Source organism: Vidua chalybeata, chromosome 7 (genome assembly GCF_026979565.1).
Source record: "Vidua chalybeata isolate OUT-0048 chromosome 7, bVidCha1 merged haplotype, whole genome shotgun sequence".
Lineage (NCBI taxonomy): Eukaryota > Metazoa > Chordata > Aves > Passeriformes > Viduidae > Vidua > Vidua chalybeata.
Genome location: NC_071536.1, coordinates 26,868,536 through 26,895,319, shown reverse-complemented (window position 1 = coordinate 26,895,319; position 26,784 = coordinate 26,868,536). Strand labels below are relative to the sequence as shown.

Sequence of the window (26,784 nt, the reverse complement as noted above, 5' to 3'; positions counted from 1 at the left end):
CTTTGTGGATGTGCTTTTATTTCTCTGTACCTGTAGCAGTTAATAAGAATTCATCCCAGGCCCAAGCAAGTGACTAAAAGCTGCTGCCATCTGAAAGCTCGGTGGTGGCCTGCATGAACTAATGAATGGAATTATTCCAGCTAGAGGCAAATATTTAGAAACAAACCAAAACATACCATTTTTGGCTGGGACTGAAGGGGCTGCCACTGAAGTTGGTTGTTTATAGAGTATCTCTGAAGAGCAGGGAACCTTGCACATATCTGATACGCTCAGAAATTCAGTCCATAGAACAAAAGCAAAAGGATGCAGCATTCTTGGCAACCTCATCTGAGACATCAGATGTGCTGTTGTATCACAAATTGTATATAAGGGAACAAATTGATCAGCGTTAAACAGCTGAACAAACTCATTGTTTTAACTGACATTTGATTTCTGAACATTAACATGTATGAATGGCAGAAATATTTTTTTCTAAAATGCAGATATTCAAAGGTTTTTTTTCAGTTAATAATAGAAAAACCTAAATGTTTAATTGTTTTGAGTTGTAAGTGGATTTGAAGAACAATTCAGTGATTTATCAGTGGGATCACAGTTTGACCTACACAACAAATTGTGCCACAGAGAAATTATCTCCTATGAGCTTAGTCATTAGGATGGAGTAATTTCTCTTCCTTTTGATACTTTCCAGTTTTTGAGAAACAAAGATGTTCAAAGGGTTTAGTTGTCCTTTGCTGCCATCTTTAGCATTTAGTCGATGTCAGGGCTGGGGACTAAACAGTTCCCTTTGAACAGTCATTAGTGCTGCTGCACTTGAGAACACAGCGCAGTCCCTTGCTGCAGACAAGAGTGAGGGTGCTCGGTTAACTGGCCTGCACTGGAACACGCCGGGCAGCTCGGGCTCCCCTTCTGGGCACACACCTCGGGACTGGTTTTCAAAGGCACTGGACACCTGACAGTCCTCCTGGACAATCTCAGCTCTGTTGGAAAAAAGGCATTTAATTCTTTAACATCTCCCTGCAAGCTTTGGTGCTGTCCTAAGTTAAGCTTTAACTGACAACAGGCTAATTTTGGAGCAGCAACCTGGTGCCCCAAGCCCCAGCTGACCCACCTCCTAGTGCTGTGCAGGTGTAATGCAGGGGGCTTAAAGATGACTCTGCAAGACTTTTGCACTGACATGGTGTATTTCAGACAAAACTACAGTATAAACATTCCAAGACTGGGTTGAGTGGACTACAGATCTACTTGTTCCCATGTACAGTTTCAATACAGATCTCAGTGCAGTGCCTAAGACAGTTCACATGTCACCAGTGTTGTGAAACAGAAGCAAGAGGGTGCACTTCATTTTATAAAAAAAACAACAAATAAATTATACATTGAGAGCTATTGTCAAGCTTTACATATAAAAAGTAAAAATACAGTAGTTAGTGCGGCTTTAACAAAACAAATCTAGCTAAAAAAATATTCTTATATACTTTAAAAATAAATTTGTCCAGTTATATAGGTAAGGGTAGTGTGTGTGTGTTTATGGAGCAGAGTGCTCAAACCAAGCAGTCAAAAGGAGGTGAATTCTGCAGGAGAATCCTGTGGCTCCCGGCCCTGTGAGTGTGGCAGCGCTGCTGGCAGTGCCTGCTCCTCAGGCCAGCAGCAACATGGAGCCACTTGTGACACCGAGCCGGGCCCTGGCTTTTTGGGGCTGTGCATCCCCACCAGCACTGCCCGGAGCCACCACAGCTCTGCCTCAGCCACGGCACTGTGGGGAGGGCCCTGCACTCCTGTCCATGCTGCCAACACCTGGAGCAAACACACCCGGGTCACACCTGTGTCACTGAAAGGCCATTAGTATATATTGTCTATCTTTTGGTTGAAAAGTTATGATTGTCCAGCTGCATTTGAAAGCTGTGACATTACAGTGTCTAACAGCTACATATATATATATGTATGTATATAGATACTACAGCTTCCTAAACTCAGAAACATTATGTGCCCAGATAGAGCTTTAAATGCTAGCTGGCTGCTAGCTGCTATCACTTCACCAGTAGATTTGGGTCGTACCAGAATATGTTCACAATGTGAAAAACACATCCAGTGCTGCTTGTGAAGGACACGCTCATCCCAACAATATGTCTTTGCTTCATGAAATGAGAAGGAAGGAGCAGGGTGCAGACAAAGGGAAAGCAGGCAAGGACTGCAAACAACTTGTACAGAGACCCACACATAGCTGCACTGCTCACCTGAGCTGCTCTAACAGGGCTGCAAATTTTCTTGCCAAAGTTGTGTCCAAAAAAATGTCCAAAATTGTCTTACATAGCTGTCTGTCTTTGACAAAGTATGAGAAAAATTTAAGTTTAAAATCAAATACATTCAAGCTAATTCATTAACCATGACTGATTAACAGGAAAGTAGGTAATTTATGTCCTATAACTTACCTAATATTAACCTCTATTACCACTGAACTAAAGAAGAGATTCCCTTAATTCTGGTGTAAGAAAGCCTCAACTCCCACATTTTAATCTCCATCTCCTAAGCCTGTAAATGCACACAGCACATGCAGACTCTGATGGTCTTAAATCGGTGAGACTGAAATGCATGTCTCTCAGGTTAATCAGTCTGAGATAAGGGCAGGGATGCTGTTATTATAAACACCAAGATTTCTATAAAACCTTTTACTCCAATCACAGAATATGACTGGAGTAAAATCACTTTTACTTTCAGATCCAATCACTTAGCATTCATTCCTGTCAACTCTTATAGCTTTTCAGTGGTTGGCAGACCTGCCAACATCCTGACACAAGATTCACACAAAAGCTTTATTTATAAATCTCTTTAAATAAATACCAAAAACTAGACTTTAAGAACATGCTTGGACCCTACAGCCACTCAATCAATAGTATAGCAGTGGTAGGAAAATCCTTTTATCTCAGTAGCACACAGGCATTCAGTGATACTTTATAACACTAACTGTAGGAACTATTATCCCTATTTGTGTTTGATAAAATGCACGTCATGAGGAATGCTATATTACCTGTTAGGCAGTCATGTTGTAATACAGTACTTCTAGCTGCAAACCAGAAGAGTGATGCCAAACTGCAGGATGTTCAGGTCACAAACCTGTGTCACCTTGGTCTCACCAGGCTCCCTACATAAGCAGTGATTTTGTTAGATAAGTAAGCTACATCAATGTAAGCTGAGTGAATAATTGCTCCAAGTATCAGATTTTGCTGGGAAGAGTTGGGTTTGTAGCCCCAAATCTATTAGATATTGCAAGTTCCCAAATTACCAGTTGAAATGTTTGCATTTTTATGTGAAATTTCAAATATTAGTCCTCTGAAAATTGAGGAAAGCCTCGCCCCTCTGAAGTTTCTCTATGTGTGCATGTGTGTAATTACATTTCCCTCCAAACACTGCTATCCTGACCACACTGAAGTAACAGTTGGTTATTTGGATCCATTTAGATTTTAGGGGACACACTCACCACACACTATTTACTTGTTATTTGCTGTGATGGCTTAGGAAGAATCTAAGGATGGTATTCAACATGCAGTGCTGGAAAACTGTAAACTTCTGTTATTCCAGTTTTGGGAGGGATTCAAGCTGACAGTTCGCAGAGCTCCTGAACCCAACGGGAAGAGCCAAATATCAAACATGCCTAAGAAAATGCTACTGCATTCTGTCTATTTACAAACCCAACACATGTAGCTGGCGAATGCCAGCTCAGCTGCTGAGCAAACAGATGAATAGCAAGTGCCAAGTTTCCACACACAGTCCTGGCTTTGTGCAGAAAGCAGACTGTTGCAGCCATTGCTTCCCTTTTCCTGCAGGAACTTTGCTGGCAACTGCATTATTAATCCAGACTAAGACACTTGATATTCAAATCAGGAATCTTCTACGTTTTAATAAGCAGTACGGCTGAGATTTAAAAGTATAAAAAAAGCCAATACTCAATTGGAAGTAGCAATGAGAGAGCTCAAGGGCTGGGAGCAGGAATCCTGTGCCTGGCTGGGGCAGTGGCTCTGCTCATCCGGCAGCACGGGAGCAGGACCTACCCGTGTGCTGCTCTGCTGCTGGCTGGAGAGGCACCTGCAGTACCTGCCACTAATCCTGAAATCCTGGCAAATTCTTGAGGCAAAGGCTGCAAATCACTGCCTGCAGAGTCACTGGTAAGTCAGTCCTACAGCTTTCTCTGGTCCCTACATTCCTCTCTTAAGGCCTCAGGGGTTTTGAGATGTGGCAGTGGGCCACATAAAATTCATGTGGCTTCTCCCTTAACATGCATTCAGCATCTTGCAAAGAGCATGAGAGCAACAGCAGCCTGAACACCTTGGTGTGAATGCAGCAGCCTCACTGGGCCCAGCTTACTTGCACAACCCATAGTGGTTTGGTCCAAACCTTTGTTTACACTGAGGCACGTGCACACAGCCAATGGGCAGAAATGAAGTTGTGCATGCAGGATCCAGAACCAATTTTCACATTTAAGTTTGTTTCTAAGACCCACATGCATGTATCTACAAACAGCAGCACTATGCAGAAAATGCCCTCCAACCCCAGTCACATGTTCAAACCTCTTCCTCAGAAAGAAAGATCACAGTTGTTTCATCTGTGCTTCCCTGTTAGATGTGGGATTAATCATCTTTGTTTCTCCTCCCTCTGACTCTGCATTACTTTTTTCACAGGCTATATCACCAGGGTCCATGTGATGATATTACTGCCCAGAGCTCAAATGATCTCTGAACTGTATCCACGGTACCCCAAACTTCACCTGACATCCAAGGACCTTCACCTCTCTGGGCAGTATGTGCTCTTACCTTCCTTCTACAGAGAAGTGAATTGCTTACAGGAATTTTTCATCCTTTTTTCCTATTTTCACCTAGTCTTTCTGTTATTTGTTCCACATACAACAATTAGATGACACTTGGAACAGGATTCAAAGTGGTGTTAAAAACTGATCTAGCTGTATCCTCATGCTGCAAAAATACCTGGTTAGTATTGTTTAAGCACAGCGTCTGGAAGAAACACCCAGAAACAGCATGAAGAGAAACAAGAAAATGTTTCCTTTCTAGTCCTAGAAGACAACAATACTAATCAATAAGCAGTTCCTGAAGCAAGCTGCACTCACACCTTCACTGCTTTTAAAACATACAGATCTCTAGTCTAAAATGCATGTATTTGAATAATGTAGGAAATGAAATTATCAGTATAATATGTATTCTGCTAATGCTACAATCTGTTTGGCAGGTAATTTGCATTTTTCTGGTTGCAGTGAGCAGCAGCTCAAATCCAGTCTACATAGCTGGTCACTGATGGACTAAATTTCCTTGCTTTCCAGGTACTATCATAGGGTGTGCAAGGATTATTAAGGAGGTTAAGGCCAAAAAGGAGAGTATGTGTTGGTAACAGGAAGGAAAACCAGAGAGAATAATCACACAGAAGAAAAATGTCCTTGGCTGTACGGGAGGGACAGTGACCATCGTGGAGAGCCCTGTGCAGGGCACGGCCACGAGGTGGCCCTGCGAGTTCTCCTCATCCCTGGACGTTCGTTATTCCACAGCCACCAGGGCCCAGAGCTCACAGCCCACAGCACCTTCCAGCACCAGAGCCAGCTCAGGGTAAGGAACAATTAACCCAGCACGAGCAGAACACAACTGTTTTCTTTTCCTCAGTTCAGAAATAGCTCCAGTGTGACATTTCACTTCTCCTGAAGGAGAAGACCAAATGGATCTTTTGGTGCATGTGGTTTTATATCCCAGTTCAGGCTGCAGTTCCAGTTAGATTGTGAAAAATGTAAAGTCTCTTCCTGGATCCTGGCAAACGAGCTGGCTGGCTGACTCCTGTTCAGCACGAGTTTGATCCCAAGCAAGTCTTTTGGTAGGATCCCATGGAAATATGTTAGAAGATTTGAGTTTTTACAAGGTGACAGTTTCACAGACTCCTTCTTCTAGAGTTCAGTGGTGAGTAAGCATTTTGTTCTTATTGTAGCATCCTCAGTAACTGGGCTAAAAGGGGGGAAAAAAAGGCTCTGTAAATACACTCCTCCAAAAAGGTCTGCCATGATGGATTACAAGAGAGGAGTATTGCTTCAAAGAGCATTCATGGCTGTTCCCCTTGTAACTTAATGAGACCAACAAACCTTTCTAATGGACAACTGCAGCAGAGCAAACGGAATGAAATTTAAACAGTGCAGCAGCAGCACCACTGCCATTCTTTAAAGATGGTCACTGCAAGGCCCGATGGCCACTGTCATCATTCTGCCTCATCAGCATGGCAGAATGGAATAGCAAGGGAAAAGGCTTCTACCAATTTGGTTTTCTGACATCCTTATAGCTTGGAAATAACTGGGGGGCATCCCTCTCCACACCAACTAATCCTCTGGCAGGTACTGAAACACTATAAAGAGATTTCTCAGAATTTTTTTCTGTACCATAACTTTAGTCTAGCATTAGAACATGTGAGCAGATAAGGAAAGAAATTGAAGTAAAATTATAATATACACACATCCGTTTATTTGTCATACTTCAAATGCTATGAACTGAGACAGAGCTACAGTTTATTAGCACAGCAAAACAAGGCACTGTGTCTCAGTGGCCTCTGTAACTATGTCAGTGGAAGCAATTAGAGTGCCCACACTTGTGGAGTGAGCTGAGAAGACCTCACCTCACTTCGGGTGCCTGCTGGGATGGTGTCAATCCAGCTGAGGACATCAGGGTCTCCGTGCTGCCTTTCACTGCCTTCAAAGACAAGGCAACATTATTTCCCAAAGGCCCGTTGGAAATCAGTCCTGTCTGAATGGGGAAGAATGAAACAAGAAACTCAAACAGTGTTTTTATCTATCTATAACACCAGCCAGGACAAGACAAGCTAACTTTTCAATATAATTTATGTATAAATGGCAAAAATAGGATTCATTAAACTCCAGACTGGGCTTTACTAATACAAATTCTTTAAGATATTTTATGGCATTTACCTGCAGTACAATACAGCAAAAATGAAGTTTAACTATTAACAGGGTATATTGTCTGATTTACTCCAGCTGAATTAGTTTGCTTTATTTTTGGTCTGGTACATTAATTTACAGACCTTCAAACTACTAAAAATTATTGTATTTTATTATTTAACTTGAACTCCTGTTTCTCAATCATGACAAAAGCTTTCGTTTTTTTCTTTAAGAAATTGTCAAGTAACTCACTGGCACTATCCACCTCGGTGTTACAATGGGCTGAGAAGACGCCTACAAAAAGCAAACAAAAGCTCAATTAAAAGGTTGAAAGTAGTTGAGAAAACTGTCAAAATAGCATACTGCCGGCGTCCGGGGATGCAACAGCATACTTCCCAAAACAACACCTCCCCCAAAACAATCCGAGATATTTGCCCCTCGTTAGCCTTTGAATCATGCTAGTGATTAGGTGGAGATGTGGCACCCACTGAGCACGGAGCCAGACACTCACTGGGAGCAGTTTCAACTCAGTGCTCCCTTCCAAAGGAAAGAATCCATAATCTTTTAGTGCTTTGTGGACAACCTTAATCCAGAGTACACTACTGTGAAGAGTTTAAAGGTTCTCTTTCTTCCTCCTTTCTCTTGGTGCATAAAATGTAACTCGTTTTTGCCAGCATAGTTCAGAAGAGATTTCTTTTTATCTATATAAAAGGCTTGATTAGCATTACAAGTTTACTATTCAAGTATTTGTGTGTGTATCTATATATACAGACATACACACACGAATGTATCTTCCCATGTAATTTCTGAACTCTGTATTACTGAACCCTTATGTATCCCCAAAAGTGTGAGAAGCAGACTCGCACTTGCAGCTCTGCTAGAACAGTACTAGAGGCTCCTGTGGCACACATACAGGTTCAATTTTCAGGTTCCTTCATTTCCCCTGCAAAACTGCCAAGTCTACACCCCTACACCAGCCACCCTGCAGGTGGGGGCCACGTGAGCAGTGATCCCTGTCCATCACTTCTTTCCACTGCCGCAGATCCAAGCCTGGCAGACAGACACTAAAGCCAGAGAAGAGTCCATGAGTAAAAATCACTGTTACGTGCAAAGGAAAAAGTTTGGGTTTGAAATACATTTACCCGAGGTGTGGCTTCTGTAAAGTCAATTAGATTCTCTGTCAGTGATGTTAAGGAAACGTCCTGGTCATCTGGAGTGCTCTATGGAATAAATCAGTTTTGAATTGAATTTCCAGTACTAACCACCCAGGTCTACTGAATACTCTAGTGCCTTCCTGAGTTATAGACCACTATCTTTAATGAACATCACTTTTTATCAGGCCTATTTTTCCACATCTTTCCATTTGATCTTTTTTATAGCCTTTTGATTTCCCTTATTCTCATTAAAGTACTGGAAACAACATCGCTGCCACTGTAAGCAAGCAGTGAAAGTGTCCCTTCCCCTCTGCGAAGGTGGGGCACAGCACCATTCAAAAGGTCAGCAAGGTCTGGAGTGGGGTGTTGGAACTCGGTGAAATTTGTGATTATTGAGTGGGATCAACTATGTAATACTGGTTTAGAGGCCCAACAGCTACAGGGCAGGGTGTTTTGGTCATCCAGAACAACCTGTCAAGTCTGTTCAAGTAAAGGCAGCACAGATCCAATGCATTGGACTCTACTTTTCTTTTGGAGAGGGACAAAAAGTTTAATCCCTGAATTTGTGCTCTTCATGGAATCCAGTTAAAAAATACCTTAAGGTAACTAGAATATTATAAATAAACATCTACATTTTAAACTTTTCCTTCTGTGGTTCTTTTGATGGGAACTGCCTATGTCAGAATTTCATCCCTACTGTCTCCCTACTGGACCATGAAGTCGTTGGGATGTAAGGGGCTCTCTCCAGTGTGAGAAAAACAACCAGTTTACAAAAGTAAGAGTTACACCAAGAACTGGAAAGGACATGCAGAAATGGCCTTTGGAAAGATCTGTGCAGTGTCCTTGCCTGCTTCAGAAAGCACTCACTGGCATTCCCCATCGCCTGGCATTCACTGAGTTATGAGAGGCATGCAGCAACGTCTGCTGGGCTTGCCTGGAGGCATAGGGAGCTCAGAATGTGACATAGAAACCTTCCAGACTGGCAGGTGGTGATACCTTTGAAACAGCAGCCTCCTCAGTTGGAGCCAGGTTAGCTGGAATTAGCAGGTCCTCATGGTTAGAGTCAGCATTGTCCTCATTCAACGCATTACTGAAAGGGGAAAACATCCTCATTAGCACCCTGCCTGGATAGCATGGAACAGGGCTGCTTCCCAGACAGCTCAAAACCTTGACACCAGTTCCACTGAGGCAGACAGTAGACTGTTGTTTGCATGTTAATGTAAATGCCTTCCAACTACCTCCACAGATTACTGCTCTCTCCCATAGTTCCAGCTACAGCTGTGTATAGAGCCGTATATCAATGTCTTCTATCTCAAAGGAGTTTTCTTCAGCCCTTGTGTCTAATTTGCCTGAAGCCTTTCCTGTCATCCTCTTATCTTCCTCTTTAGAGCCGGGGGCAGCAGGATGTCAGGAATCTCAGTCTTCTCAGAAGATGAGAGAGATTCACTTAGTGCTTGCAAGGATACTCACCCCGAGGCCTGGCCTACTGATTAACTGCTGCAATGGTAATTAAAAATGCATCCCTAAACCTGCTTAGATGTAGCCTAAATGCTCAGCAACTGTTCCTCGTCCTTTCAGGCCTTTTCATCATAACCTCCACGTGGTCCCCTTACCCCAGAAACATGTTTCTCCAGAATCACTTACAGAACAAAGGTGTTTGAAGCAGGGATTGCTCTCAGCAGCTCTCTTGGATTTTGAAATACCGGACTGGTTGCTGGGGGACTGCTCTGTGATTTGCCCGACAGGATAAGGTTCCTGGCACAAACCAACAGAAAACAAAAACAGAAAACAAGTACAACCTTCCATGAAAAGCTCTTTATGAATCACTTGTTACAACACAGTTTTGGGACTCCTAGTGTAGATTTTATTTGTACATTTTATTTACAGTATCACCCTCTGCTCTTTGACAATGCCTGCAGCAATTCCATTGGACCCTGCAATCATTCCATATTTAGTAATTCTTAGGAAATTGTCACTGCAGGGGTTTGTATACAATTTTTTTTCATCCACTAGAAAACACCTACTGTGAACATACCCATCCCCTCCCCACACTGAAGATGTTCACATTTCAGAAATAATTAGTGATTGAAATTGCTGTTGTAACAATGGTCATCAAGTATGACAGAATAAAAAGCATCTGTATTACCTTGTATATAATAAAACTTAGCAGTTATAATCCTGGTTTTCATCTCAAAACCAATTCACACTCATGAGGTTAAAGTACCCTATGCAAGATAAAATGCAATGGCGACTGAGCCACTGGCAGACCAAACTAAACTGCAGATTCTCAGTTCTGTAGTGAGGTAACTACACCACATGTTTCTTACAAATCTATTCACTACCTGGCAGCAGCCTCCTGAATATTGGAATTCTTGACACCTGTCATGCTGTCATCTTTTCCAACCTGAGAGGAAGAAATGAACAGAGACATACATTTCTGATACCAGTTTCCATCTTGTGCCAGTTCTGAGATTCACAGTAGAGCTGAGTGTCTCTATCCCAGCACAAAAACATGCTGTTCATCTACAGCTCAGGGACTTAGAACATCAATTCCATATGACAACTTCAGTGCAGAAATAAAAATAGTTCACCAACAAAACCAAATAAAATACTGTTATTTGCTAAGGATTTTACTACAACATGCAAAAAGCCCAGTCTTAGTGACAGAATAATTACTTGATTAGAAGACAACCTTTGGAGGTTACCTGTCTCAATGACCTCTCAAACCAGGGCTTACACATGGTCTTGTCTTGTTACCTGTTGAGTATCATCAAACACAGAAATTCCTCCTTGGGCAAACATTCCAGTAGAGAACCATTATCACTGTGAGAAGCCCTCTGACTCTGCCTTGGACAAGGCTCTTGGAACACCCTTATCTGCAAGGCACCTTCTCCAACCTCAGGCAATTGAAGAGATATAAAACATTTGAGAGCATCACAGCTCTGCTCAGTCCAGTATTTACCTTGTGCCCTGCTTCTGCCTGGGCCTTCAGGATATTGCTTTTGAGATCTGCTGGAAGCCACTTTGCTGCTACGATTGGGCTCTCGATTGCATTGTTAAGACATTTATCTGTCAACTTCACCACTTCATCCTAGACATGAAAATATCTTGATCAGAAGCAGTTTCCACATGGACAAGTCTGGGCAGAAGTTTATCAACATCTCTAAATAACAACAAGGCTCTGAAGCCAGAGGAAAGTCAGCAGATTTATACTGAAATGAAAAAGCAATTTTTTCCTTTATTTTGGAACTCTTCCTTTATTTTGTAATGTCAAGCAACACATAAAGGAAAAAAACCACAATGCTTGAATATGGATATGCAAACTGCTGTGCTAAAAATACAGTGTGCAAGAAATTAAGTGCATCCTAAAACTGCAGCCTAGATTACTGAGAGGAGATTAATATAACAGCCATTATATCATGTCAGTGTAGCCTAAGTAAAAGTTGATAATTTACTCTCAAATGCAAGTTGGGAAGATTTTTAATTTAAAATCCACTTATAAGTTAGACCAAGAGTTTAATTAATGTGCTGGTAACTACCTCTCCCACCACAGATTATATCAGAGCAAACTGGCAGCCAGATACACAATGAAGAGAAGTAAGAAGGAGATACCTTTCACTACAGTATATTTCATTATGAGAATTTCATTTCTTAATTATGAAATGTTAATTAAGCATTCAATCTACTAATTGCTATTTGATTAGTGGCAGAAGGTAATTAGCTAAATGAAAACTAAACCCTCTGACCTTCCTTCTTGAGGGTATGATTCAGCAGGGGGAGACAGAGTCCTGCTTTCCTCACCATATGCCATGGTCTAGAGCAGGCTGTTCCCAGGAGGCAAGTGCTGCAGGACTGCCCGGAGCAGGGACAATCCTGCTGCACTCCCACCTGCACCAACTGCAGTGTGCCCAGGAGGAATGAAGCCATTGCAAAGAGAAGAGCAGAACAGAGGAGTTAAAAAGAGGTGAACACCTGTCCCTCCACAGATCTCCATCCACTCTCAGATTTCTAAATTCTCTGGAGACACTGCTGAGAACTTGTAGTAATTTACTCTTTAGAGAGGGGAAAAACATTTCCTTTTTTTTGTCTCTCTCTAAATCACCTTTTGGGATATCCAAACAGGATCTTAGGAGACTATCTAGAGGAGAATCCATTTTCAAATTTTGACCCAGTCAGCAATGAACTTCACGAAATATCCAAGGGTCACTGTCAACATAAAAAGCTATGAGGACCAACAGTACTTTTAAGTACTTTTATTTTAGAGAAGCTGCTGGTATTGCCAAAAGGAATAATTACAACTAAATTATTATTATTTGTACAGCTGCAGCACCCACTGTGATAATCTTTAAGTCTTTACTGGACCTGACTGCAGTAGATGCCATGTGTGACACTACCTGTACAGCATTTTGAATGCATTATTCCACTAATACAGTAAATCTGATTATTTTAACTGAGCACATCAGTACACTGGTGCTTGTTTACCTTCCTCTTAGCTTCCTCCACCTGAAAAATCAATTTAATTAGGTCACTCTAGTCTATTAATGATTAGACTCCCTTACTTTTGAAACAGCTTAGTTCTAATACAGAATATTTTAATTCAGTAGAGCACAAATTTCATACCACCAAGGAAGTATTGCCCTCAATATTAATGATCCATTTTTTTCAACCTTATTTTGCACTTGAAAAAAGCATAGGTGTCTTACAGGTTTTTTAAATGAAAAAAGCATGTAGCTAGGGGGAAAAGCATCTGGCACCTGCTAATGCCTCCAGATGTCTAATTTACAAGACATTTCAGGTGTTCACACAAAACAGTAAAGCTGCTGGGGTTTGTCATTATTCCAGCTCATTAGGAATGTCTGTTGTTTCCATGGACTAGACCAACTACACTTGTACTGTGTTCTTCAATCAAAACATGGAGCTAGGCAGTGATGCAAAAAGGCAAGGAAAGATTAAAGGCAGTAAACAAGGCATGTGATCCCAACCCTTTGTGCTTTTGAGCTCTGTTCACTTTATGCAGGAAGATGGAGCCTAATGCAGGTACATTTTGAACCAACTTCCATGTATTCAGAAATCACACCAAATTCAGAAAAAGTAAACCCTCGTGTCCTTGTATTTCTGACTTGGGAGCAGGCTTTGAAGACGGGCAAACAGGGTGAACCTTTATTGTTCATTTCCCTTCAGAAGCTGATGAAAGCAGAGCGTTGGTGTGTTTAAAGCTATTTGCTCTCTTTGTCAGATCTGGTCACTGCACTAGTGAAAGCTGGGAAAGGACAAAGTCGCATTCTTCCATCGCAACAGATTTTGGCAGTGAGCAGCAGAGAAGAATGAAGCCATTCATTCCCTCGCTTCCTCTTTTTCTCTGGAAGAACAGGGGAAGCTAGATAAATATTTCCCTATCAAAGAAATCAATCAGGATTGATTGATTGCAAGTATAGAATTACATAAAGATGACTGTCAGGCTATCTGTATCCCCTGATGGAAAACAGTTAAAGATTTTTAATTAACAAAGCTGAAGTGAGTTGGCATATAACAGTGCCATGAAGTTCAGGATGCAGCTCTGCCTTCAGGAGTAGAAAGATGACACTTTCTCCCAATGCATTTTACCAAACCTCTTATGTACTGTAACAGTTTCTGCATGTGCTGAAATTTCTAATCACACATGTTCAGAGAGAATGCTGAAATACTGCATTCCCTTTGAAATAATAGCAAGCTCCAGGATCTAAACTTATTGCAAGCTTTTAGTGGATATATTGCAGTCCCATGCAATTCTGCCGGAAGAGGATAGCACAAACACTTCTTTTACTAACAGATTAAGAAGAAAAGTAAGTAGAGGAGAAGAGCCCACAGGTACATTTTATAACAAACACCATAAATGAAAGCTTCTATGTTTTCTAAAGCAGCCTTCAAAGGCAGGAAACAAAGTATTTTTAATAGTGACTTTTAGGTCACTCTTTTCAGGACTGGTTTACCTTCCTCTCTGAAGGGTGTGCTCATTTGGTGCTACTGTAACCTACATGTCTTGGCAATCTGAAGCATTGGGAATTTAAAGTATGCAGAGTCTCTAATCTTTGTCTATCTTTTTTAAACACACACTCTCAAGTGACTTTTTGGTAAACTACATCATAGGCAGAAAAGTTTTATTCTATCTCTTCTACCAATCTCCAGTGATCTACTCTTATATTTTCCTAAAGTAATTTGCAGTTCCTTCTTGAAAGCTGAACTGTGTTTTACCTACCTATTGGCATACTGTTGATCCATAATTCTTTGTTATGCAAATGTTCTTGCTCTCTAATCAGATTACTGTCCTCCCAGCATCTGTAACCTCTAAAGTTACTCAGCACCTTATGTGACAGCAGCTGGATGACTGTGACTGCTCTGTATTGGCAGCTGTTTGTTAGATTAGCTCATTACAGGAATCTTAGCTTGCTTATTAAAAATCAGCCACAATTTAAAAACCTCTGAAACAGGTTCGGGCCATTCTCTTCAATGAACCAATTAAATGTTCTTCTCCTCTCTGTCTGAACTAAAGTGGAGCTCAACAGCTAAAATATTCTTAAATCAACTGTGTTCATTTGCTTTAGTTTATGTAGAAGCAGTGTTTCAGCATAACAGAACCTACAGTCTACTGACTAATCTTCTTAGAGACCTGGTAATCTTTGTAATGCACTCACCAAGCAGAGAGGTGCACCAGGCAGCCCTTAAAGGGGACAGGAGCCAAGCAGCCTGCAGCACCACCCACACCAGCAGCCTTCTCTCACATGGAGGTGGAAAACACATGCTTAGGCGTGGGCTTAGCTCAAACACACACTGTTAAACACCTCTCCTAGCACCTGGTTCCTGTTACTATTGAGGGAGCAAGAAAAATCATAGCTGCTTCACTCAAAGTGAGATAAATCCTCAGGCCTCCCTGCAAGGGAGGGTAATCTAAACAGAGATAACACTGTCAGGTGTTTCACTCTCTCTGCTTGCTCAAAACACAAAAATCTCCCAAAGCTTTTGCATCAGAGAAAGCAGAGTAATGGAAAATTAAATTTCATTTTTTAAAGCTTATTAAAAAAACCCAGAAGAATATCCTGTCAGGGGGCAGTTGTGTGATAACCAGTGAATTTATCAAAGTTCACTGCTGTTCTAAGGGAGGATTCTGGCCTCTCCATCCCATCTAGCAGCACTACTTATTTTCACTATGGCCCTGGCATTTCTTTGACCCCTTCCCTGAACCTATTTAACTCACTATTTACCAAGCTAAAGAGCAAACTAAAAACCTAAAGAAAACCAGAACCTCAACAAAAAATTTAAAACAAAGGCAGTTTGTAGATATATTTGTTCACTGAAACCTGCAATGATTCCTGGTGGTGAGAGAGGAGAGAGGGAAGCTGGGGAAGAAAAAGTGAAGAGGAAGGAGGGAGAAGAGAGCCCTCACCCCATTCAGGGCATTCAGGCTTGTCCTTTGGCTCAGCTGCTCGTGAAGTGCAGCCTGATTTGCTCAGAGAGATTTGAGAGCAATAAATCAAACCACATCACTCCTCTTTGTGTAAACACAGAGCACTAACACTTACATCAGAGAGCAGGTACAAACTGGCTACTTGACAGGAGGGATGGATCATCAGCAAACCTGACTCAAAACAAAACATCAGAACAACTTTCTTGGAATTGAAAACTGCCAGGAAAGCATATCAGCCCTTCCAAAAAGAGGGTGAACTACCCAACACCATGCAGGTAGTAACCTACAGATAAATACAACTGAGAAACATTTCAAGCATTTATGCCTTTTACTCCCACTGATTTTGGAAAATCTCACCAGGCTGCAAGTCTGCACACATGCACCTCTGCCCCCATTTTTATCTCACTGCTTTGTCACACACAGGTTTATATATCATAAAGCATTAGTATTTCCTTTCCCCAGTATTACTCACTCATCATCTTAGAAGTCTTGCAAACAGAGCAAGGCAAGGCTTTTCAGAATGATCTGAACAAAATTCAGGACTATAGCAAGGGAATGAAGGCCAGTTACCTGCACGTTTATGTTTACATTGGGACGCTCAGTCGGCACGGGGCTGCTGCGCTCTGTCTCCAGTTGTTTCAGCTTTAGGAATGGGTCTTCATATACTGAAAAAGACAAAAAATAGATCATCTTCCTAATGTTACCGTGGAGTTATTTGACTTGTAACTTGCATTATTCCTGAATACTAATTACATAATTTTGAAGTTGTGCAAAAAAGCACAGGGATGGGGGAATCTACTTGCTCCAGCTTTGGTGCAAATTTCAAGCCTGCAGACTGTGTGCACCATATGAGAACACTCTGCACTCCTGGCAGCTCATTTAGCCAGCCATCCTCACAGTGAGCGAGCGAACACAGAGTTAATTGCCTAGATGGTTGCACTTTACTGTATTTGTGGACAAAGTCACATCCAATGAAGAACTGACTTTTCACTTGTATCTCCCTCCTTGCTGTTCCAGTAATAGGTGAAATTGTCCTTATGTATATAATATAAGGGAGCTTCCTAAAACAATTCTGCATTTTTTGTAAGGAAACAATCTCGTATCAACCAATTATTTAATCTTGATCTCACACATGACAACATAGAAAAATCTATCAGTTTGCTTACGATCAGAGTCTGCTTTGTCTGCAGCAGTTTCCTTTGTGCCAGGAGGAGGGCAGCTAACAGCCTCTTCTGAATCTCCTGTTGCCAAGCCAACAACTGGACGGCCCAAGGCATCATCTACACAAGTTTCTGGCAACTCTGTGCTGTCTAGCAAATCAACAAGAGGTATGCTGCAAAGGCAGAAAGATGGGCAGAGAGATGCACAATTCTGTTACCACTCTTCCTGTAACAAAAAAAAAGCTTTAACACATGCAATCTCTTGTTTCAAGATGTCTTCTGCTGACCAGCCACAATCTACAAAAACTGTTTCAGGTAACTAACAGACACTGGCTTTCAGTGAGCTTAAGAAACATGAAAAAAGGGAACATTTCATATCTGTATAAGAGACTTCATAACAGAAGAGGTCCACGTTGCCTCTGTGTCATCACATAGCAGTGGAAAAAGTGAAGAGAAAAGAAGGGAAGTTTCTTATCCATGAAATACACTCTTTAGAACAAACATCTGAAGTTTTTCTAACAAACTTAAGGAACCCTTTAGGATTTTTACAAGAGAAAAAGAAAAGTTAGGGGGAGGGAACTTGGTATCACAAAAAGTTCCCGCAAAAAGGTGTTTGTGCAGCACTTCACCCCACACTGGTAAGCAGAACAGAGGGCAAAAGGGTGCACTGCACAGGACTGCTCTGACACTTACGGTCAGGCATACCTAGAACCAGTTTCAGTTCTGTTAACTTAGGCAGAGCTGTGAATGAAACCTTAGCAGTCACAGTGTTTTAAATGAACCACAGCATGTACTCTGTACCCTGTCAGGATCATTCGTTTCACCTCTCTTGGTTTCTGATGGAAATGTCTCCATTTAATTTTGCCCTATGAGCTCTATTTTCAATGAACAAGGAAAAACAATTATAAAAACAAAAATGATATTACAATGTTTATGTTGGGCAAGAGTCAGGAATCTCATACATTTCTCTAAAGCTTGGGAGCAGCTAAAGCTATTCTAACAACAAACTAACAAACACAGAAACCACTGCTGCACAATGCAATGGTTAATCAGACAGCCTGTGCACACAACTGCAGCTTTACTGCTCCCCAGTTCAATCAACAATCACTCTCAATCAACAATCACAGTTTGGCTGCAATATAGATTTAAGAAGAAAAATCTATCAATCCCTTTTGCAAGTCCTGTCCCAAATATGAGAACAATGATATCAAGCCCATACCCACCACAACAGAACAGAACCTACCCCTTAAGCACAGACAAGAGATGTTTTCTACTTAACAGTTTAGACCAGTTTTTCCCTTACCACTACCAGGTTAGTGGCTCATGTCCCCCTCCAGCCCCTGGAACCTGGAAGCAATGCCCCTGTTGTCACTACAGAGGTTGCAGGAAAAAACTCCTTCCCCTTCAGCTCAAGCACACAAAGAACTCTTTCAGTGTTAAATATATACCTCTGAATCAGATTACAGGCTATCACTGTTCTAGTGCTAATAATGTAAGAATAATTTTAAGTCAATTAATTGCTGTGAGGCAAATTGAGGCCACTGGCTTGATTCTCTTGAAGCAGTGGAATAAGAAGCTACTAGCAAAGCAAATATAGGGAAAATTTTTCAACTTCCTGTGCAGCCTCTCTCTGCACCACTAATGGGAAAAGGCAATCGGCACACAGTCTTGCAGAGAGGCAATAATGGATACAGAGATTTAATTGTTAGAACTAATAGACAGGAAGAGATGCTCTTCCAGTTAAGGCAACAAGGAATGTGAGACTGAATCCACACCTTACTTTGCTGATACATGAGTCAAAATATTTTATAATCTTCACATTGAGAGAACAGTTTTCTTCCTATTTTCTGACAATTTTCGCTAAATAGTCTCCAATCTTTAATATGACCACTATTTTAAGATGTTCAGATTTTACCTACAGCATGCAGTTGAAGGAACTTGGCATAAGTACGGCCGCGCGTCACATAAGCTGCTATGAACTCCACATCACACAGATGATGTAGAGCACCAGTAACACTTCTTGTGCTTGAATTTCCCACTCCTTTTCTTAGTATTGTAAGAGAAAACACATGAAAAATGAAGATTTTCTTCCTTAATTGCTAGGATAATTGCACTACACTTTTCCTCCTCATGACTACTACAGTAACATTTACTAGACAGACAAGACAGTTGATTCAAAAACTTGCCTACTACAGATAAGGGCAGTCTTCATACCTGGCAACATTCTCAAACAGCACACTCAGTGTCTAGTGTGCTCCAAAAGCTGTGCACTATCCAAAAGCTGTGTACTACTTACACTGAGATGGTCAAGGTTTGTAAAAAACCTCACTGCCATTTGTGCCCTGGGATGGAGACCTGGCTGAGATAGCACAGACAACCAGGATGAGTCACTGAAGCTTCACCCCACATCAGGACAGGGCCTCAGGGAAACAAAATGAATTTTAGATAAACTCAAGGAAGCCTCATAAGATTCAAGTAGGAATTGACCCCATCTTGCCTTCACACCCACTGAAACACCTCCTGAGCCACCTGAAATAGGCAGTCAATAAGAGGAAAGTCATACTTGGGGGACCCTCAGCCACTGGAATTTGCAGGCATGAGTTCTCCAAAGAGCAGCAAAACCTTTGAAGTCTCCCAGACTCTTCACCCTCTTCAGAGCACCAGGAGGAAGACTACCAGGCAGGCTTCATAAATTGCCCAACCACAAAAGCAAAAAGCACAAAACCTTGAATCAATGCACAGAATTTCTGACACCTCTTACAAAGTACTGATGAACTGGCACACCAACCATAAGGGAAATTGTCCAAGACTTCCCAGGAAAAGTAGGGCTTCTACCACAGTCAGCTCCCACTCATCAGGAATTGAACAGGCATTATCCTTCCACATACCTGCATTTACCCACATATAAAGGGATATTTTGAACTTTGCATAGTAGTAAGTGTTGCGCTTTATGCCTTCAAATCTATTTCTACCATCATATTTTAAGAAATATTCTCTGGGAAATGCTGATAAAGGATTCCAGGAGTTCAAGCCACATAAATAATTATGAATATAGGAATAATGAAGGGTTGTAATGCATGTAAAGGTTTGTCAACCCATTAAGAAGTCATTACATGCTCAGGAGCTCACACAGTTAAGGGAGTAGCTAATGCATTACTCCTTCTTTTTGCCTGGCCATATATTGGTATAAATATTTACCACACAGAATTCCACGCATAACGTGACTGACAAAGCTCTCAGTTACAAGTGGTGTGAGCAATCTTGGTTTTTTCTCCCTCAACTACACAGACATTACACGATATTGTAAAATTGAACATCTTATTTTTGTTTGCATATTCTCATGCAACTTTATAAATATGAAAAAAACCAAATGGGTTTGCTTCACTCCAGAAGTTTACAACATGCACCACTCCAAGCCTAAAACTAAAAAGAGCACAAGAGATTTTTCCAATCAGCTTGGTAGGTGTCACAGATCTTTAGTTTACAGCTTGCTCATATTTTTTTTAAAGCAGTGTTGTAAAATAAAGACTCATATTTCATTAGCAAACTCTTTCCCCCCCCATCAGATGTGGGGGTGAGGAAGCCAAAATATCTCAGGCAATATTATGTCCTTGCTGACATTTACTTCTTGGTTCTTCAGGTCTGGATATCTGAAAACAATGTCTTTTTATTTCTGGGCTCTGTGGCAATTTAAAGTATAGTGAAATAATTTGAAAATCATTCAAACAACTCCTTTATCCTAAAAGCTACATAGAAATTAACTTTAAAAGCCCTCTGTTACAACTTTTCCACCTTTTTTTTTAATAAGAAAAGAATATTGCAATTTAAAAGCAAAAAACTTCAGAAAACACAAGAAAACACAGCGTGTTCAAGGGTAAAGGTTTGTTCTTCATGTTGTTAAAGGACCCCAAGAACACCAATGATCCATGAAGCTGGAGTCTTAACCTCTGACTTAACAATTAACCTTGTGACTCATATGGTAGGACTGGTGTTTGTCAGGAAATCTTTCTGTTTCTTTTCAACTGGACCAGAAAAGCAAAAAAAAAAAAAACGTAAAAAGCAAAAAATTATTAAAAAAAATACTCTTCCCCTTTTTGACAGTTCTGCTAAATTTATTTTTTAAAAATTGAAAATAATTCTATTCCATTTCCAAACAATAGTTCTCAGAAGAGGTCTTACTGAGGGAAAAAAAGGTTGGTTTTCAGATCAATGACATATCTGAGATATTTTTACATGACCATGGTTCAAAAGAAGGGCCAGTTACATCCTCTATTTCTCTTAGATTTTTGAAACCATATTATAACCCACTAGTTGCACATGCAGTTTTATAACAAATGTGACTTCCTGCATGGCTCTCAAACCCAGCTAAAAAAATGAATCTTTCAGTCATTAAGGAAACCTTTAACACAATTTTAAAGCATATCTATCTATATGCACACATAGATAGATATATGCTGTTTTTAAAGTAAGAGTGATGTGTGGCTTCTGATCTATATCAGGTCACAAAAAGTGACCTGATATAACAGGTCACCTGATATAACAGGTCTATATCAGGTCACAAAAAGGGACCTTACTTCTAAACCCCTTCAATCTAACTATCCACAAAATTCACAGTCCAGATAATTTTGGTGTTCTCAACAATCTTTGGCAATTTTTCTTTTTGGTAATTTTTCTTTAAAGACTCAATACCAACAGCACGATCTGCAGAGCCTTTGTAATAAAAGCTTCTGCCCCTCTACAGTCAGCTCCGGGTCCGTTGTCCTTATGCCAGAGGGAGCTCAGGAGGCGATTTCCCAGCCTGTGCCGGGAAGCAGTCCCGAGCCCCGGCAGGCCCACAGTCACAGAGCGGTCATGGTGGCTTGCAGAGCGCAGGCAGCGGCAGCGCCGTGCAGCCCCGCGTTCCTGGCGTTGCGCTCGTGGACGAACGCGGGGCACTGTCCGTCCGTGGCGCGGCTCCTCGGCGGGGCCCACGCCTCCCACGCGGCTCCACCACGCTGACAGCGGCCGGCGGCGTCGGGGGGCCTGGAGCGGTGGGGAGCGGGAGGCGCAAAATTAGTCAACGGGCATGGAGGAGGAAGAGGGTGGAAAAGTAAAGCAAAGGTGAGGACAAGAAGATGGATGCGAAAAGACAAGGAAAAGGGGCATTCCTGGAAGGTGATTACTGAAGGGAAGAGGCATGCAAGTACACGTGCACATGATGACACTGCCAAATAAACCCCTTTCTGCACAGCATCGCGCACATTTCTGTACAAGTCTGAATCAATGAGTTAAGCTCTCATGTATATGTTGCTTACACTTCCCAAATGTAAAGCACTTTATATTTCAAAACACTTCACAGAACTAAGCAAGAATCATGTGCATTTTAGAGATGTGAGAAAATAATGTGAATGAGGAACAGACCTCAAGCATACAGGACGTTTTATTTGCAGAAAACAAGTTTAAGTGGCAGGTCTAAATGTACACCTGAAGCAAACATCTACAGCAATACCAGTTTTCAAAGTGACTGGAAAGTGCAGATTCTAAAGTAAATTAAAAAAAAAAAAGAAGAAGAAAATAGAAGCTCAGAAAAAATGAACATTACTGTGCAGGAGCAAACAGTAGAGCAAATGAATCATCCACATTTTAGGTGACTAAGGGATTAATACTATTGAAGAAGTTGTCTGCAGCTATAACTTGCATGAACATAAAAATTTAGCTGGAAAAGAACCATTTTATAAAAGGTCACAACACAAACTAAGACCTCACTTTCTAATTTTGCATATGAAAGCATAATGGTTTGTAAATTTTAAATTTTGAGTTCCTAAAATCAAATCCACAAAAATGCTGTGCACAGTTATGGCCACTCTTTGCCACAGTTGGTATGAAGTCCTCCAAAAGCTAGAAAGAGGTGCAAGGGAGAACACTCATCGCTTTATTCAGTCTTTTGAAAAATATTATTATGCAGGAGCCCCTGGAAGGCTTTAGGCACAAGCATTTCCAAAGCCATAGGGATAAGCAATTAACTGAAAAAAGCCAAATTTTAAAATAGTTTAAAATGGACAATGATCTGTTAACTGTTGTCTGTGTAGCACTAAGGTCCTTCACTGCTATGTTTTAGGAGAGGCTGATAAAAGGTACAGTCATACATCAAAGAAGTGCTTTATAATAAAAAGCACTTCATAAACTACTCAAGTAAGGAAATTCCTCAAACAAAGGTATTCCTTCAGTTTAATGTAAAAGCTTCGATTTAATGAGCTGAATCTAAACAAAGTGGAAGGACTGTTACTGTTCACATCGAAGGGTCAGATGGCCTTCAGCTCAAATTCCACCTTCTCATGTTCCAGAAGAGCTAAGCAGACAGCTGAGTTGGAAGATCACACATATTAAGGCAGGCAAGCAGAAAAGCATGCAGGATTCACAGTGGTAAATGATTAACATTTGGGGATAGTCCTCCTTTAGAAAAGAAACAGGATTTATGCAAAGATTACCCATGTGTAAATACAGAATTTTGGGTTTTGTGAAATACACTGAGGAAGTGACCCATGAATACTGAGGGCTCCAATCCCCAACAGTTCATTCCTCTATTTTACCATTTCTGTCATGGATGTGGTTAAGGGAAGGCTACATCCAATAGCAAAAAAAAAAAAACCCTACTTCCCTACTTATCCCATAATAAGGAAGTAACTATTAAATCTCTGTCTGCTGTCCTAACTTTGCAAAAAAAGAGCTTCTTGGGGAAAGACTAAACTTAGAAAGACACTGATCATGTTTTAGGTTTTCCGGACTCACAACTAATATTCCAGACCATTTTCAGATCCTGCAGACCAGTACAGCTTTCCTGTACTGACAATTTTATAGGAATGAAGTAAAAAAAAAATCCAAACAAAACCATAAACCCAGAAATAATAAAACCCTTTGTATCTGGCAAGTACTTTCTACAATCTGGCAAAATTGCTGTTGGCAGTTGCAGCATTAACATTTTAAATTAAAGGAAACATTGACATTAGGGAGGGATCTAAGCTGCAAAGTAGCCAATAGAGGCATCTGCCAAGCAGAGTACAGAAATCCAGGAGGTCGGGACCTTACTTCTAAACCCCTTCAATCTAACTATCCACAAAATTCACAGTCCAGATAATTTTGGTGTTCTCAACAATCTTTGGCAAGCTCTCTCTAAAGGAAGACTATTTTTCTGACAGAAAGCAAAGATAATTCATGCAGAAACAGGCCAATTAAAGACAGTAGCAGTTGAAAGGAGGTCTTGTTAGCAGTAGGGAGACACCCTTGCAGGCACAATAGCCAAGTCACAGCCCCCAGCAATAAATATATATGTTCTGGCAATTCCATTAACCTAACCCCACTTCCCATCTAGGAAACCAGAATGTAGCTCAATTCCTGACTCAGCTCTGAACTGTTGTCTTTTTCCTACAGCTGGATTTGCCCTGGGTACAGGCAATACTGTTTCCAGTGAATACAGCAAAACCAGAAGACAACTACTTTCACTAACAATGTCTCAAAGAAATGTAACACAGACACAGTAGAAGCAATGCACTCTCAATTAAAATGCATCAGTTGCTTGTTTTCTTTAGGGCACATTGTTTTGGGTTACATGCAGGTGTATTTCCCATTCACTCCCATTCTTCTATACAAACACTACATCTTGCAGCAGCTGGCATGTAAGCTGAGATTCCTGGACAACGTTAAAACAGACAGGCTCAAGTTCTCAATGCTAAAAACAGGCATAACAAACCCAAAACTGAGTGGCTATAGAGCCCTGTCTGCTTCAGAACCAAAGCAGCAGGATTTCAGTAAGCAGCAGCAGCCTTGCAAACATGAGCAGGAACATTAGCACAAATCAGGTACCCAAGAAGAGCTGGTCTGAAGCCAAGTCAAACATTTCCACCAAAGGAAATACAGGTGACTAGCACTCATCTTGCAGTTAGGCCAAAAGAATAAAAATAAAACCATATTGAAAATGCTGAAGAATAAAGATGCCACCACCTTTCACCCACCACCATGGAAGGAATCGAGCGATCAACAGGATCCCACCATAGACAAGCACAGATTTCAGATACTAGATAAATCAAGGGCAAAAGAAAGAAAAATAGCATTTATCATCATATGTTCTGATTGAAATGTCAATAAAATGCAACTCAAAGCAGAATTACCATCCCCTTTATCATTCAAAATTGATAGTATTAAAAGTCTTTAAATTAATACAGTTTACAAAATCACATTCGTCACAGCACTGTTAGAAACAGATATCATCTACTTGTAAGAGATACTGAAGCAAAACAGATTCATATGCCTGACAATGGGAGAAAGATCCTTTTACTTGAGGGTTGAAACTGCTTAAGATAAGAGCTTTGGTGTCACTCCATTCTACCATGACTGCTCCTGGTGAGTTTGGCAGAAGCCAGAATTTCCCTTCTTGAACAAGCCATAGGCATGAGAAGCCAAAGATATTAAAATGATCTGTGCATTGATATATGCCAGTTTTGGTTTGAAAATAACTTTGCAATGTAGAATTAGTTTAAGAAGAGATAAATGACATGTACACTTATCTATCTTCAAACAAATCCTCTTCATTTTGAGATGCATCTAATCCATAAAACAAATACTCTGATTATACGAAATCAAAGCTCGTATCTTCAGCTTGTGTCATTTTCCCCAAGCTCCTATTCTACACAAGCTCATGAGAAAAGTCAGCTTGCCTATTTCAGAAAGTTCAAAAGACAATTCACAAGGATACCAGCTTACAAAGTTCTGTATTATCCTAAGGATCAAAGTTAAGTCCTTGGACCCCATGATACCAAACAGAGGGTTACAAGCTTACAGCAAATGAGAAGGACCCAACTCTCTCCAAAACTTGAAAATTCTACTCCTCCTTAATTCCTTTAGCCCCGAAGAAATTTTCTTTTGGTTGGCAGTGACTAAGCCTGTTGTCCTCACCTCTCCACACACAATTCATAGGAAGAAATCAGCTGCATCATTCCTAATTTGATTGTCAACTTACATTAGAGATACAAGGATGGCAGCTTATTTAAGTACAGATAAAGGAAAAGCTACTTGAATCATGCATAAGTAATCAGAATTCATTTCCCAGCAAAGCTTAACATACCACTTCTTATCTTGCTGGCTGGCTCCTGGGCTCCTTGGGAGGTTTTCTATTTCCACTAAGACTGGTGCAGAAGGAACTGCTGTTAGGACAGGTAGGTTTGGCTTTGCATTCCAGCTCTTTAGAGACAGAATATAAACAAGTTATTATACACACATTAATAAAGTGATGACACAGTAAAGTGAACAAAACATATCAACACTTCTTCTTAAGCACAAAGCTAAAGCAAGGCCATTTTCTTCCCTTACTTCCCTAGCACTGCATATCTATGCCCAGTCTTTTCCAGCACTGTACACAGTTAATAGTTAACTGTAACATTCAATTGGTCAATCACTGGATTTCAAGAACAAATAACAAAATCTTCAAATCTGTTGAGACACATGAAAATTGCCTTTAGAAAGAATGTAAGAGAGTCCTTACTTGTGATCCATTCGTTTGGCTGATAACAGCATTGTTTGCAGCACTGAAAGACAAGAAGAATTTAAAACTGAATCAGATCAACAAACTGCTTTTGCAGGCTTGTAGAACTGTAAGGACTTTCAGAAAGAAACAGAGTCTAAGATATTTCCAAAGTATTGATCTCTTTTCACAAAGGCTATCAAGTTATTTTTTCTTTGTTCAAGCTGTAGTTTATCTGTAACTCATCTGTTTTAACTCTTCCTTTCCTAAACCAGTTTGGTTTAAAAAGTCTTCCTGATTCAGCAGTAAGATGTGGCACTTCTAAAGCAAAAATTATATAATTTTAGTTAAAACACCCAGCAAAATGTGACATCGTCAAAAGTTCACCTACATGCTGTAGATATTATGTCTGTTCCATAACTAGAACCTTCCTGATTTGACGTTTCACATCACAAGAGTTTATCAGAAAAATTAAAGAGCTTCTTCTGCATAGAACCTCTAATGGACCTAAAAGCAGCTATTCAAATTTACATGCACAGCAACTCAGCATGGCATTAATAATAATTTTATGTTATTAAATATTTACTATATTTGGTGAATTAAATAAG

The 26,784-nt window shown here is 40.6% G+C and overlaps 1 protein-coding gene across 9 annotated transcripts in view; it reads right to left on the bottom strand.

Moving 5' to 3' along the window:
* Positions 1–44: 44 nt before the first annotated feature.
* Positions 45–26,784, bottom strand: part of EPB41L5 (erythrocyte membrane protein band 4.1 like 5) — a 55,035-nt gene continuing 28,295 nt past the window's right edge. For 5 of the 9 annotated variants that reach the window (XM_053947711.1, XM_053947713.1, XM_053947707.1 and 2 more), the window contains exons 15-26: positions 26,198–26,240; positions 25,781–25,896; positions 16,690–16,856; positions 16,094–16,188; positions 11,045–11,173; positions 10,425–10,486; positions 9,727–9,837; positions 9,079–9,172; positions 8,071–8,148; positions 7,181–7,222; positions 6,649–6,776; positions 1,169–5,990 (exon numbers count right to left, since the gene is read on the bottom strand). In XM_053947711.1, the coding sequence (XP_053803686.1) occupies positions 5,933–5,990; positions 6,649–6,776; positions 7,181–7,222; positions 8,071–8,148; positions 9,079–9,172; positions 9,727–9,837; positions 10,425–10,486; positions 11,045–11,173; positions 16,094–16,188; positions 16,690–16,856; positions 25,781–25,896; positions 26,198–26,240 (1,123 nt within the window). In that variant the 3' untranslated portion in view covers positions 1,169–5,932. Of the gene's footprint in view, positions 978–1,168; positions 5,991–6,648; positions 6,777–7,180; positions 7,223–8,070; positions 8,149–9,078; positions 9,173–9,726; positions 9,838–10,424; positions 10,487–11,044; positions 11,174–16,093; positions 16,189–16,689; positions 16,857–25,780; positions 25,897–26,197; positions 26,241–26,784 lie in introns of those variants that run through there. The other 4 variants (XR_008431828.1, XR_008431829.1, XM_053947709.1 and 1 more) reach the window with 4 other exon arrangements.